The sequence below is a fragment of the Gymnodraco acuticeps genome, unplaced genomic scaffold (assembly GCF_902827175.1).
Source record: "Gymnodraco acuticeps unplaced genomic scaffold, fGymAcu1.1, whole genome shotgun sequence".
NCBI lineage: Eukaryota > Metazoa > Chordata > Actinopteri > Perciformes > Bathydraconidae > Gymnodraco > Gymnodraco acuticeps.
Window position 1 is genome coordinate 693,795 of NW_022990254.1, and position 15,602 is coordinate 709,396.

At 40.0% G+C, this 15,602-nt stretch overlaps 1 protein-coding gene across 3 annotated transcripts in view; it reads left to right on the forward strand.

The window, feature by feature from the left end:
• The window catches only part of cdh8 (cadherin 8), a 147,842-nt gene that overhangs the window by 100,780 nt on the left and 31,460 nt on the right, over positions 1-15,602 (forward strand). For all 3 annotated transcript variants that reach the window (XM_034220584.1, XM_034220586.1, XM_034220585.1), the window contains exons 5-6: positions 6,280-6,447; positions 6,700-6,887. In XM_034220584.1, coding sequence (XP_034076475.1) covers positions 6,280-6,447; positions 6,700-6,887 — 356 coding nt within the window. The remainder of the gene's footprint in view (positions 1-6,279; positions 6,448-6,699; positions 6,888-15,602) is intronic.

The window sequence follows — 15,602 nt, forward strand, 5'->3', positions numbered from 1 at the left end:
TGTAGTGTATTATATAGGTTTCTATGCATGTAAATGGTCTGCAAAGGCTAAAATCCCAAAGCTCCCCCCAGAGGGAGTTTCTCTCCCACACACTCCCTAAAGGACAAAGTTGTTAACCGCAGTGCACACGTCTCCCTCACCAATTCTCTGCGAGCCCTTCAGGGACAACAAATGAACTCTGAAAGGGAGCTGACAATGCTGGTTATTGTTTAAAAAGTTGTGTAACATCAACAGGACTGCAGGTAACTCAGCCCATCTGTTTTTCGTGATGTTTGTAGATTACGGCTGTGCGAGGCTGCTGTTAACTCAGGCTCCCGGGCGTGCTCCATTTCCCTCTACAGATGCACACTTATGTTCAAAGCATCAACAGTAAGCTGGGGCAACACATGTGTATAAGTGTGGGCACTAAAACTGAAATAAGAACGGGTATAGCTTGCATTAAAACATGAAATAATGCAGGAAAACAGATTGTTTATGTGAAGAAAATAAATAAAAACCCACACTGCTTCTGTGCTGAGAGAAAGACCCATATGTGAATCCCAATAATACTCAAAAGATTCAAAGGTAACATATGATATACTTATAAAAGTAAAAGAAAACAAATAGTGAACAATTGAGTTGCAAGAAAAAGATAAGCAGAATGTTAATTAAATACGTGTTCAGGAGAATAAACAGTGTGTACTATAATAATATATGTAGATATACGGGGTGTAAACAGATGTATAAAGGATGAACCCATTATGAACATACAGTATGTAGATGTTGACACTTGGCAGTTCTCCAAGGTCTTATTGTCTGTTTATATTAATAAATGTAATAAGGTAACATTTATATCTCGCAGATCTCTCAGACACACCGACTGACATCACTAATGGAAAGTATTATATGCACACAATATTACCCATATGTGATTGCGATCTGGATACTACAATCACCCAGGCCTGCTGAATGAGAGGGAAACACGTGTAGCCTTATACAGGAAGTAGAGGCTACGGAGACACAAACATGTGTTGGAGCAATGTAAAGCTTTTGAATTTGTAATGACAATGTCGTACTGGTATATTTTACAGTACGGAAACAAATGTATAATTTAAAAATATATATATTAATAGGAACTATTAATCTACTTTTGTGATCAAATATGTATGTTATCATGTGTTGATAATGGGCACCTTTTTATGAAAAGCTTCGGCACAAACTCCCCTGTTTCTGGCACTACTAAGAGCTGATGTATCTTTTCTTAATGATTTAGAAGCAGTATCTCTTGCACAAAAAAACTATAGAAATAACTCAATAAAATACCAACATCTTAACGACAGAGATACATAATTCTAGGCAAGGCAAGTTTATTTATACAGCACCTTTCAGCACATGGCAATTCAAAGTGCTTTACTAATTAAAATTAAAATACATTCAAGAATAAATACAGCAGAAACACATTAGAAAATGGCATTTAATAACGGGCATTAAAAAGCAAAGATAATCAAATAAACACAACAGGTATAGAATACATGAATACAAGCCATACTGCAGTGTGGATATAAACAGCTCACTCAAATGCAGCGACAAAAAGATACGTTTTTAGTCTGGATTTAAAAGTAGTAAGAGTTGCAACGGACCTTTAATTAATTAATTCCAAGTAAAATATATATAACCGTTAAGTTGTATTTGCACGGTACAATGCGTGTTCACCAAACACGGCTAAACTAAGGCAGACTTCCTGTTGTATGGTTTGCTTACTTCCTGTTGGATAGTTTAATACCTTCCTGTTGGATGCCCTAAAAACGTCCACTCCCCACGAGGTGATTTGAATCAGCACATATTTTTGCGGACCCCCGAAATGAGTTTAATAATATTTGTTGTTCTGTTAACTTAACATCATCTCCGTGCCCGCTTTTAAGAAAATCTGTCGGACCCCCTTGCCTAACCTCAGCTGGCACTTTTGAGACAATTGTATGGTTTTCTATCATTTGTGTCTTGGTTTAGCTTTGTCATCTGTGACAGGCTGTATGGTTCATCAACGGGCTGCATGAAATTCATTATCAAAACTACTAAATTATAAGATTCACGTGGGCATCAGTGAGTTGCCTGTTTCCATTAGCTGATTGGCCGTCCTCAATGCTAAATGGGCCAGTGCTCACATGCTGCTATGTAACATCATTGCATTCAAAGTAATAATAATAATTACTTCTTCCTTTCACAAGGCAGACTCTTCAGCAGCGTCATGATGCATAAAGTTATCTCCAAACAGACTCCAGATTGGATCTCTAATTGCTTTTTCAGCTGACTTTTTAACATGTGTCTGTAAGCAATATGATTAAATAATGGTGAAATTACATTAATAAGAAATGAGATGGAAATCAACTGCTCACAATTTGGAAAACAGCACACAATAAACAAGATTGGAGAAAGGGTGGCTCGAAATGTATGCACATAATTAGAAGCGACGATCAGCTCGACACAGAAATTCGGGCTCGTCTTCACTTCTACATCGGCATCGTATTCTTACTGCATCGTGGCTTTAGAAAGCGCGCTGAACGGACCATTTAAGGATTAGCATTCATGCTCTGTGTGATTGCGCAGCACATGCAGATGGCTCATTCGAGTTAGCCAGATGTTTTGATGAATGTTAATGAAAAATAAAAGGTAAGGGGGAAAACAACCATTAGGATGCGTTTGACACTTACAACGCCACATTGGAAATGAAAAGCATTCAATAAATAAATAAACATCATGCCCCAATTCATCACTGGGTTAATGGTCGGTGAAAAGAGAAAAGGGAAAAAAAAAGTTGAGGCAAATATCTATGGAAATGAGTGTTTGTCTATCCTCCCTTTTCAGTGATTAGGAATTAATTTGAATAATTAACGATGATCAACAGAGATGAGAGTGTTGCTCATGGCATGATGACTGAAGTGTGTGTGTGTGTGTGTGTGTGTGTGTGTGTGTGTGTGTGTGTGTGTGTACACACGTGGAAGAGGGAGTACAAGTGACTTGTTTGTGTTACTCTTCTTATTCATGGGTTAATTTGTTTGCCTGACTCGAGAGGAGGTGGGTCTACCTTGTTGATGCCACTCAAAGCTTCACTGCTTGGACCAGTAACATAATGCAGCATAATGTTGCTTTTGCACAATAAGCATGAATAGTGACTGTTTATCCAATGTAATACATTCTTGAGCCACTTATTCTGCACAATGAATTAGTTCTCATTTCATAACATTCCGATCCCTTTGTGAAGATCCAATGTACTCATTGAGAGGAAGGTCAAACCAGAAAACCAGAACAAAGGTTTATCAAAAATGATAGTGCAGCGTTGAGGCAGGAGATTTCCATTCAAACAACATATCGACCAGTCCACTACCCACTTTATAATTCCAAATAGGCGATATACTATAACACTGCATTCAATAACTAAATGTCAGAATAATATGGTCAAAAACATACATCATTTTATACAAGGGAGACAGGTAAACCTTAACAGCAGTTGTTGTTGTTGTTGAAATAATAATATAGTGTCCAGGTATGTGTTTTCCAATCAAATTGCACCGCGAGCAGTCCATTACCGACATGATGATTCAAGATATGCTATAACACTGCTTTAATTAAATAACCAGAACACAGTTGCACGATAACAAATTGCTTTCAATCCACTTGAAAACATCCAGAATCTTATGTAATAAAGTAGTTAAAGTATGTATGGACTGAAAGCTACAGTATGTTACGGCATATCACCTTGTAGTAAATACACCTAACATAATCCAATAAAAACGATATATACAAAACTACCAAAATAGTGGAATTTATTCAAATGAAGTTCAAATATAATGTATGTGCTTAAGTGGCTATTACATTTTTTAAATGGCAACAATTCATTGTTGCAACAATAAAATGTTCACTCTGTTGTTCAGTGGGCCTGTCGTGTGAACATGTGAGAAGATACATTACATACAGTTTGAGGTTTTAGCTTAAAAGTGCTTAAAGATAATTATCTTTTTTTCATGTTTTATTTTCATCTTTAAGAGCGCCTTAGGGTCCTCTGGATTTACTGTGAGACTCAGCACATGGATCATGTTGTCTATTCAATTACATTTGATATGATAAGTATTATTATTGTAGCTGTACATTAGATTGAATGTATACTAAACTGTCCTATAGTTTAATGTTTGATATTTTGCTGCATTTACAATATTATGTAACTTGTCCCAGTATCTCTATACTGTATGTATGTATGTATGTATATATGTATGTGCTGTATGTATGTATTGTATGTAATGTATGTATGTACTGTATGTAGGTTCTTGTGTTTCAAATACTTGTAATTTTATCTGGATTTGTTTTTATTGGAGTCTAATGAAAGTGTTTCTGACAGGAAGTAAGACCTCTTTTCAGTAACATAAGTAACATAAGATACATCACTACTTAGAGAAAAATATTTGTCTTTCTCAGTAAATGACTATGGATATAAAATATTTCTGATAATTCAGTCAACAACACATTTAAAAAGGAAATTACAGTACTTGCCCGGTTAGCGGAAAATTGAAATGGTTGTGACAATAATACTCAAAAGTATAACACTCAAATAACTTCAGAATAAAAGCCAAAAAAGTGTGTAAAAGGAAAAAAGGGAAAGTAAGCCAGTTGGATAGAAGCAATGACCAAGTTAAGCCATTTTACGGAAGCCAAGTTAAAGAAATAATGGTGAAGGCTTAAAGAAACAGATGAAACAATGTAAACAATGAATTTACTCCATTGCATCTTGCTGGTGATTTTATGTAAGTATTTTGTAAAGCAACCGAGTGTGAAGCGGCTGGGATGAGGATCAGCACCTCCAAATCTGAGGCCATGGTTCTCAGCAGGAAACCAATGGACTGTCCACTCCAAGTAGGAAATGAGTCCTTACCCCAAGTGAAGGAGTTCAAGTATCTCGGGGTCTTGTTCTCGAGTGAGGGAACAATGGAGCGTGAGATGGGCCGGAGAATCGGAGCAGCGGGAGCGGTACTGCAGTCGCTTTAAACGCACCGTTGTGACGAAAAGGGAGCTGAGCCAGAAGGCAAAGCTCTCTGTCTACCGGGCCATTTTCGTTCCTACCCTCACCTATGGTCATGAAGGATGGGTCATGACCGAAAGAACGAGATCGCGGGTACAAGCGGCCGAGATGGGTTTTCTCCGCAGGGTGGCTGGTGTCTCCCTTAGGGATAAGGTGAGAAGTTCGGTCATCAGGGAGGGACTCGGAGTTGAGCCGCTCCTCCTTCGCGTCGAAAGGAGCCAGTTGAGGTGGTTCGGGCACCTAGTTAGGATGCCACCTGGGCGCCTCCCTAGGGAGGTGTTCCAAGCACGTCCAGCTGGGAAGAGACCAAGGGGTAGACCTAGGACCAGGTGGAGGGATTATATCTCTTCGCTGGCCTGGGAGCGCCTTGGGATCCCCCAGTCAGAGCTGGTTGATGTCGCCAGGGAAAATAAAGTTTTGGGCTCTCTGCTGGAACTGCTACCCCCGCGACCCGACCACGGGAGAAGATGGATGGATGGATGGATTTTGTAAAGAAATGTCCAACTCTTGTCACTCACATTCTCTAGTTGTTCAGATCATCAGTGCCGTGTGTGACCTCCAAAAGCAAAGCTGACCCTGAAAGTGTGCTACATCTTGAAGGAAAATACTTCAGAGGAATGGAAAATGTTATTCATCATAGCAAAACATATTCTCATTGTCTGATGCAGCTCAGGACCAAGGCAGGGTGTCATGCCAAAGCCTAGCTTTTATGAGGGGTTTTATATTCATTTGATGATCCTGCGGGCCTCTGTTTCCTGAGTGGATTATCCGTATATGCCGATGCTGAGCCCTTTTTATATTATGCGCCGTGGCAGAGTCAATAAGGTCCATTCTGCATACAATATTCAAGATTATACAAGACAGACAGCATAATTCACACTCAATCAGAATAGAAATGACTGCAGACGGCGGAACAACACACTGGAAAAACCAACACAGCTGATTCTCAGGGCTGTAGTCATGGCCACCTTGCCATGCTCACAAAGACCTGGAGTAAACCTGTAGGGATTCCTTTCTTTAACCTTTTGCTTGTGTGGAGCCCTTGTTGTGTGAAGTCATGGCGGAAAATAATGCAACCTACAAACTGAGAGTAAGTTGGGTGTGAAGGTTACAGAATACATTCCTCGTTTTTCTCCTGCATGCTCATGTGAGCATCGTTAAAACGATGCAGCAGAGTATATCTGTCATATTTATAATTGCACTAATGTGTTATGAACTGTTTCCACCTTCAGCGACCATAAAAATTGCTCTCCATGCGATGGATCGGGAGATGAGAGAGGAGTACCTTGTGGTCATACAGGCTAAGGACATGGGAGGTCACATGGGGGGCTTGTCGGGAACCACGACAGTCACCGTCACGCTAACGGACGTCAACGACAATCCGCCAAAGTTCTCTAAAAGTAAGTAACTTTGTGGCCTTAAATGTCCCAAATTTAATTAGGAGGAAAAACCAATAACCACCGGTGTAAACTAGTGTTTCTCTGATTGGTTATAATTGGGGAAAATGAATGTTATTTTGTAAGTTTCCTCAAACACGCACCTCAAGTTCAAACTGTTGTTAAGTCTAATGAGGATTTAGTGCTGTAATATGCTTCCCTGACTTTCTCAAATTTAATCAACAATTCTCCAATCCAATGTCTATTCCTCCACAGGTTTGTACGAGTTTGTGATCCCTGAAGACCTACCGATAGGCAACATGGGCGGCAAGGTGAAAGCAAATGATAGAGACATCGGTGATAATGCCAAGTCAACGTATAACATTATCGAGGGAGATGAACAAGGCATGTTCGAGATAGTCACCGACGGGCAGACACAAGAAGGGATTCTTCGGCTGAAAAAGGTAAGAACTTGAAACAGCTGTAACATGGCTCTGCTCATGCTTTCTCTGTCATTGTAAAGGCCGCTACACACCAACCTGAGACCAAAGAACGCGTACCGAAGGCGTCCCGACTTTTATGTCCGCTACGTCGCCTGCGTCGGCTACGCTACCCGCCTACGCCGCCCGCCTACGAACACACCGCAAAGACTTCAGTCGACGAGTGGCAATAACTGTCCTTACCAGCAGGCAGCAGTAGTGTGTATTCGTCATTCAAAAGAGGCAACAGCCAATCAGAGTGATTGCTTTGGCCGACTTTCTTTGGGAGGCCGCGGGAGGTGTGAAAATGTGCCGTAAAGCAACAACGGTGCGGGACACACCAACCTGAGTAGGGCGCCCCGACTGCCTCTGACTCCCAAAATCGGGTAGGTGTGTCAGGGCCTTTAGAGACCGTCAAGGTCCAGGAATGTGTAATACAGCAGGTGTTAGCATTCGCACTTGAGTTTTCCTTAAGCCCCGCCTTTGATCCGCTGCTCCGTTTCAAGCCCAATTATTTCATTTCAGTCATTTTGAAGTGATTTATATTTCAATAAATATCAATTGATGAATTATTCAATAAAGATTTCAGGGTCCTACATTTCCAAAATAATAGTCCTTGCATCAAGCTGCTACAGCTTAATTCTTAAAGACATAAGCTAAAACTATACATATGTATGTATGTATTTGTAACGTTGTATTAACATGAGTTCAGAGTTGTTGTTCTCTTTCGTATTGTTTTTAGGGTAATTATTTTCCCTTGTATTGTTCTGGAGAAATGTTCACTCGAAATTCTAACATTAAATATTAAAACACCAGGGCCTGCACGACTGTAGAATGTAGCTTTTTTCCCTATTCCATTACAAAAACACTATTCCTTTCACATGGTGTTTTCTTGAGTTAAAGTATCAGCTTTCTAGATGGACTTTCTGTTTATGTGGACATTCAAGCAATTATAGCAAGTTTAGGGAACTTTTTTTTCAGAGAACATTTCCTTCTGGCATTTCAGTCTTGCCTATTTAGATGTAGAATTATTAGCTCATGTTAGCATTCTAAGCTCATTATAACATATTGTATATTGATATTGATCATTGTTCTAACTTTAGTTGAATCCAGTTGAGCTGACACCCACAATGTCATCACCATAGACACAGATGGTCTTTACCTAATGCTTCCAGATGTTCTTTGTGATGCTAGCACATACAACATGTGAAACTTCACACATCTACCACATGCCCCATAGCAACATCAGCAAAGCAGTTGCCGGTTAATTGCCTTGCTAAATGAAACATTAGTAATAGTTGTTAAGACAAGAAAACACAATGCTCATTAGATTTTCCTGAGGAAAGAGAGTTAGCGACACTCCTGTCAACAAACCTAAGTATCTTACCTTGAGTCAAACGCATTAGCGCATATTGCCGTGGCACAATCTGCTGCCGGTAAAGTGTTCACAAGAATAGCATTGTATTCATCATTTAATTTTGAAGAAGAACCAAGACACATGCTTTCCTGCTGATTGAATAATTATCCAAGGATCTCACACAATTGCACAATGTAATACGTTTCTAGATATGCAATATGAATATTTCCTCAAGCATAAACGCCTTTTGAGCCTGTATATCGTTGCTTGCCTGTAGACATTTGAAGCACCCAATCCCGTTCCCAATTGGTTCTCAATACGGAACTGTGAGGAATAGACATTAAAAAAACCAATGCTTTTATATTACACTGTGACCCGCAAGCATGTTTAGGCGCAGCTGTATCTCAAGGACATCTGTGGAGAATCAAACCAAGGTTCTCGAATCAAAGACACCAAAGCTGTTTATATATGTATGCATTCCATATTCTACTTCTATACTCTGCTTGCTGGAGGACGTTTGCATATATTGAATCATACGTGATTGATGGATGGGTGTTCTTAAGTCTTGAGTCATGGTTGGTTCGGCGTCAGGAGAGCAGAGCTATACATCACTCAAAAGCAGAATGCCATGTGTTGTGATGTAAAATGACATTACCCCAAGGACATGTGGTATGGCTTTGTCAAAATGTGAACTGTGTGCGAGATGGAATGTATAAGAGCTAAAGCAATCCGCTGGTACTTCAATCCACAGCCACTAAAGAAAACAGCAGCAACAAATGCCACACAAAGTTATAAAATGTCCAACTGTTGACACAGCAAATGTCACATGTGTTAGACTTTTATTCAAGCTCCACTTCCATATCCTACAGAGGGGGCCTCGATTTCCCAAATCCTGCTCAGCTTTCTCTCTGCAGCCTCAAGTTGGTTGCCTTAATCGCTTAAGCAAGATAGATGATATTGTGTTGGAGAAAGTAGCATTTGCACACTTAGTGTTTTCGCAATCCCTCCAGACAGCAAGTCGAGACAGGTTAAAAGAAGCGGTTGTTATGCTTTTACTCTTTTGTTCTACGTCTTCACTGGTGTTATCCTCAAACAAGGATGACAGAAGAAGGTATTCATTGTAACTCTTTCCCCAACACGCCCTGTTGCTGCCAACTTCTGTACGAGTCTTTGAACTCCCATCTAACGTACAAAATGTAATTATTACACATCCTTTGCGGCAAGGTTAAAAACATATTGATCTCACTGAGGTTGGAGAGGCACAAACCAGGCGAGATATTCTTTTCTGTTTGGGTTTTTAAGCTTTTTATCTGCCAGCCCCCAGGCCTGTCGAGGGATGTTCGTGGGATGCTGAGCTTTCACCCCTGCAGCCAACACTGAACTTTGAAGTCTCTAACTGGCCTGTGTGTACATTTTGATTTGATGCTTAAGAGACACCAAAAGATGACACAGCAGTGGCATGGGACATGGTCTTGATGGGTTTTCCAACACGGGATAAACTAGACGGTCGCTTTGTTGATTTGTGTAAGTCTGCTGTGCCACATTCCGAAATGTCTTCATAAGCTTATTTTTTCCAGGAACATATAATAATTTAAACTGGCTATGCAACCTTGACTTAAAAAATGCTTAGTATGTGGCTCTACTGTTTTTCTTTTGCTCTCATGAATCTCAAATAGTATCTGTTCAACAGTATGCATACTAGCAAATATCAAAGCGGTTCTCGCTGGCTTACTTATTCTAAGCACTGTATGTGCGTTTATTGAATTCATAATTTGAGCTGGTTAGAATATGACTTGTGTTTATTTAAAAGGGGCTGCCTTTCTTTGATTTTGTAATTGTTATTGAAAGTAATGAATCAGACTTACAGTAACTCTGCGAATCAGAGAAGCCACTGTGTTCTCCTTAAACCACCATGTAATTGAGTACGCCAGCCAGTGAGAGCCCCTTTCCCCTTCTTAGGGCATTGGAAACAAATATAATGAGTTGCTGTCAAGTGGAAATATTTCAATATTTTGAAAAGGGGAGAGCCAATTTCCCTGGAATTTAATGTGGAGTAATTTGCTAAATTATTTGTTACTTGTTGCTAAAAGAAAAAAGGCAGCTCACAACTAAATCTCTTTCATTAAAAGCTGCCTTTATTAAATGTTGTTTGTATCTCCCCCACAGGCCAATTATATTGTCTATTATATACTACAGTATCATTGACTGCAAGACATTCGCAAACATTTTTTAAATCGCCTAGAATTAAAATACGCCTTACCTCGTCTGTTTCAGGCCACATTTTGGCTTTTATCATGGCTTAAAAGTTGACATCTAAAGAAAAGTTTGGTCTCATTTTGAGCCAGACCATCTGCAAGTAAATTGCATACCTGATAAAGTATGCAAATATCTTCACCACCATCTCGATTGTGAAGGTGCCGGGAGAAACAATTTAGTGAGACTTATTTGTTGGAGACAGAACTCAGAGAACTGTACTCTACTTAGTAACCTTTTCTAGTATTAACAACTTATCAAAATATGTTGGCTAATGTGAATGATGTCCCTAATAGTGACCAAACCATGGATTTATCATTCAAGTCGGAATTTCCCTTAGCTGTTGAGCATTTTAGAGTCTGTAAGCTCATTGTTTTGTGACCCACAGCCTCTGCTAGAGAGATTAAAAGTGAATTCACATTAACATTCAACAAAGTGGCCAAAACAGGACTCCAAATGTATGCTAATGCCGTCCAGTGTCCGCTGTATGAATGATTATTTGCCAAGACATTCGCCAGTATTTCAGCGTTTAACTGCCCTGATGAAGAAAAATGTCCACTTTAATACACAAGTGCTATTTATTACCCCTTTTGATATAATTTGTTGACTTCCTCTTTTATTTTTGAAAAGGTATTATTTCCTCGTGTCATGGGTAGTTTTCCTTTCTCTCTTGGTGTTTTCCCACCTTTGTGATTATTTGCCCCACCCTGATTCTTTCCATCTGTGTGTAATCACCGTGCAGCCCTCATGTGTGCTTCCAAGCTCTCAAGTGTTCTTTTAGTTATTTGTCTGTTTATCTGCTCTGCCAAATTCTGTCCTTCCCTGCCTGGTTTCGGATCAAGAGTATTCTCCTGCTCCGTATTGGACTTGCTTGCCTGTTTGATGGATCTCCTGGTTTTGACCCTGCCTGCACCTGACTGATCAAACTGAACTTACTGAACATTTGGCGTGTTTCTGAGACATGATTTTGAGTCTGCCTTTACGAGTGAACCTTCCACTGACCTAATACAACTTTCATTTTGAGGACTTGAATGTTGTGCAATTTTCAGTAACCCAGGCCAATCATGGGTTATAAGTAAACCATGAAATAGCTGGAGTTACAATATTCAGATGTAACTGAAGTCACCAGTTTAAAAGATACATACTGTAAAAATCCGCTTGACACCAAACAGTTAAACCAATGTGGGTACCAGTACATGACTTTCAAATAATACATTCCTATTAAAAAGTTGTCCTTTCCCCTCTCTCCATTTCCATACAATAATTTTGACTAACCAGCCATCGTCTTATACAAGCTCTTACTCTCCACTACCCTTAGAATATAAGTGTAATCCATTGGCTTGGGGTCCAGCCATACTATGTACTTTCTCAGCACAGATGGCAGGATCAGAGGGAGAAAAGGAAGGAACGGAGGGGGGGGGGGGGGGGGGGGGGGGGGGGGGGGGGGGGGGGGGGGGGGGGGGGGGAAGAAGACGATGGGGAGGTTAATAATGAAAGTGTTCCAAATAGCTTCCTCGACCATGGAGGAGCGGGGATTGGAGAGGCTTCGGGGGCTTGGGCTGTCTACTAGTGCCCTGATGGCAGGAGTGTCAAAGCCTCGGGTCGCCTCCCCCGTCCCCCCGGCTGCTTCTGCCGTCTCACAGCTGGACCCCCAGACACCCCACGTCCCCCCGTGCACCCAGGAGCTCTCAGCACCGGCCCTGTCTGACCTCAGGGACAGATCCTCTTGCTCTCTCCCTCTCTTCCTAACTGAATACATTACCCGTTGTGTTCATCTCCCTCCTCTCAGTCCTTCTCTCTCCCCTAGACAGCTCCTATCCCCTCAAGCGGCAAGGCCCAGTTTTGATTTCCCTATAAATCGCAGTTATGGAGCGTGGAAGTGACTTGATCCCATTATTCTCGTCGTACGAGAGCGACCAGAGGTGATTCCGAATGAAATTCTGACATTCTGGGGTGTCCTCGGAGATTTCACAAGGCTAAAATTGTGAATCTCTGCTTCCTTTTAAATATTAATGATGAGCCATCTGTAAAAGAAAATACTGCATAGAAGTAGCGATTAAACAGATATGTCAGTCACACAATGACACGTCCTGTGCAAACTGTTTTTATTTCTCTTTGGAAAATTATACCTTTTGAGATGATGGTGGTGAATGAGCACCTGTTCTCATTCATTGTATGTGAGCTGCTTGTGGTAGAAGTATGAGAGCTCTAATAATCAGCTGTCACTGAGAGCATTAGTAAGATTTGTGTTCTTTCATGCAAGTAAAGGCTGGGACTTTTCAGATTAAAACCCCCTGTGTGTTTAATGTTTACGTGGTAACAACTTATTTTCAATGATTGATATGGCATTATCATTTTTGTAGAAAAATTTGAAAATGTGTTTGGATGCTCTGTGCAGTCAGCTCGTGTTTGCGGAAAAGCCTGTCCTTTCTTCCGTGTTTCTCAATACTGCCACTTGGGGGCACCATTCTTTTTTTTAATTGTTTTAATCACAGAGGGTTTAAGTAATTAAGGCAAGGCAAGTTTATTTATATAGCACTTTTCAACACAAGGCAATTCAAAGTGCTTTACAAAAAATGAAAGACATTAAGAAAATGGCATTTAAAATCAGTCATTAAAAAGAAAAGCTAATAAAATAAACATTAAAAGTTACAGTGCAGTCTAAGATATGAATAGTTCAATTAAAAGCAGCGACAAAAAGAAAAGTCTTCAGCCTGGATTTAAAAGTAGTCAGAGTTGCAGCGGACCTGCAGGTTTCTGGGAGTTTGTTCCAGATATTTGGAGCATAATAACTGAACGCTGCTTTACCATGTTTAGTTCTGACTCTGGGGACAGAAAGCTGACCAGTCCCTGAAGACCTGAGAGATCTGGATGGTTCATCATTTAGCAGTACTGTAGGTCAGAAATGTATTTTGGGCCTAAACCATTCAGTGCTTTATAAACCAGCAGCAGTATTTTGAAATCTATTCTTTGACACACAGGAAGCCAGTGTAAAGACTTCAGAACAGGAGTGATGTGATCCACTTTCTTAGTGTTAGTGAGGACTCGAGCAGCAGCGTTCTGAATCAGCTGCAGCTTTCTAATAGATTTTTTAGTGAGACCTGTGAAGACACCATTGCAGTAGTCGAGTCTACTGAAGATAAAAGCATGGACAAGTTTTTCCAAATCCTGCTGTGACATTAGTCTTTTAATCCTAGATATATTCTTTAGGTGATAGTAGGCTGATTTAGTAACTGTTTTAATGTGACTGTTGAAACTCAGGTCAGAGTCCATGACTACACCTAGATTTCTGGCTTTATCTGTTGTTTTGAACATTGCAGGCTGAAGCTCAGCGCTAACTTTTATACGTTCAGCCTTGGCTCCAAAAACCATTACCTCAGTTTTGTCTTTGTTTAATTGGAGAAAGTTCTGACACATCCAGTCATTGATTTGTTCAATGCACTTACTCAGTGTTTGAATTGGAGCATAGTCTCCTGGTGAAATTGTTACATACATTTGTGTGTCATCCGCATAGCTATGGTAACTTATTTTGTTGTTCTTCATTATCTGAGCCAGTGGTAGCATGTAGATGTTAAAGAGAAGAGGCCCCAAGATGGAGCCTTGAGGAACCCCACATGTCATATTTGTCAACTCAGATGTGTATTTATCTATAGAAACAAAGTTGTTTCTGTCCTTTAAATAGGATTCAAACCAATTTAGAACTGTTTCCGAAAGTCCCACCCAGTTTTCCAGTCGGTCTAGTAATATGCTGTGGTCAACAGTGTCAAACGCAGCACTGAGATCTAATAATACTAACACTGAAGTTCTGCCACTGTCTGTGTTTAAGTGGATGTCATTAAAGACCTTTACAAGAGCAGTCTCAGTGCTGTGGTTTGGACGAAAGCCTGACTGGAAAACATCAAAACAGTTATTTAAATGCAAGAAATTACTCAACTGTTGAAAAACAACTTGTTCAATGATTTTACCTAGAAATGGGAGGTTTGATATGGGCCTGTAATTGTTCATTACTGTAGCATCTAGATTATTCTATTTTAAGAGCGGTTTAATGACTGCAGTTTTCAGGGCCTGTGGAAAAATACCTGAGTGAAGAGATGTGTTTACTATATGAAGTAGATCTGAGGCAAAATGCAAGGCAAAACATCTTTGAAAAATCCTGTTGGAATAATATCAAGGCAGCAGGAGGAGGATTTCAGAAGTTGAATAATGTCCTCTAGGTTTTTATCATTAATCTGATGGAATTGTGTCATGGTGTTTGAATTGATGTTAGGTGGACACAGAGACAACACATTTGCTGTACCTGATGCAGAGGCACTGACTGCTTGTCTGATTTTCTGAATTTTGTCAGTGAAAAAGGAGGCAAAATCATTGCACGCCCTGGTGGATAGAAATTCAGAGGCTACTGACACTGGGGGGTTAGTTAGTCTGTCGACGGTAGCAAACAAGGCACGTGCGTTGTTTTTGTTTTTGGTAATGATGTCAGAGAAGAACGATTGTCGTGCGTTTTTCAATTCCAAATTATAAAGGCCAAGTCTCTCTTTATAGATTTCAAAGTGAACCTGGAGATTTGTTTTTCGCCACCTGCGTTCAGCTTTTCGACATTCTTTTTTTTCTGTTTTCACGGTCATGGCCTTTCTCCATGGAGATATTTTCTTGCCAGACACTTCCTTTACCTTAGTTGGAGCAATGGCATCTATAACGTTTTTAATTTTTGAATTAAAATTATCTACTAGCTCATTTACTGAGATGTTAGCAGGGGCAAGTGTGGAAGAAAAATTCTGAGTAAACATTTCCCAAGTATTTTCAGTTAAATATCGCTTTGTGGTTACCTCTTTTTGAACATTTTTGATTAAGGGTTAACATTAGCAAAAAAGTCAGTAAAAATCTTAGCAGCAGAAAGCCTATAAACGTATCAGTCAAGCTCCCACATTTCTCACAAAGAAACTTGATAGCAGTAAAAAAAAACATGTTAGTTGTACAATTGGTGTGTATAATATGTCATATGTTGTGCAGCTTTCAAACCAATATTGAGAAGTATATGTACAAGTATATGTACATTCTCAATGTGGTGGAATAGAAGTGTAAAGTAGCAT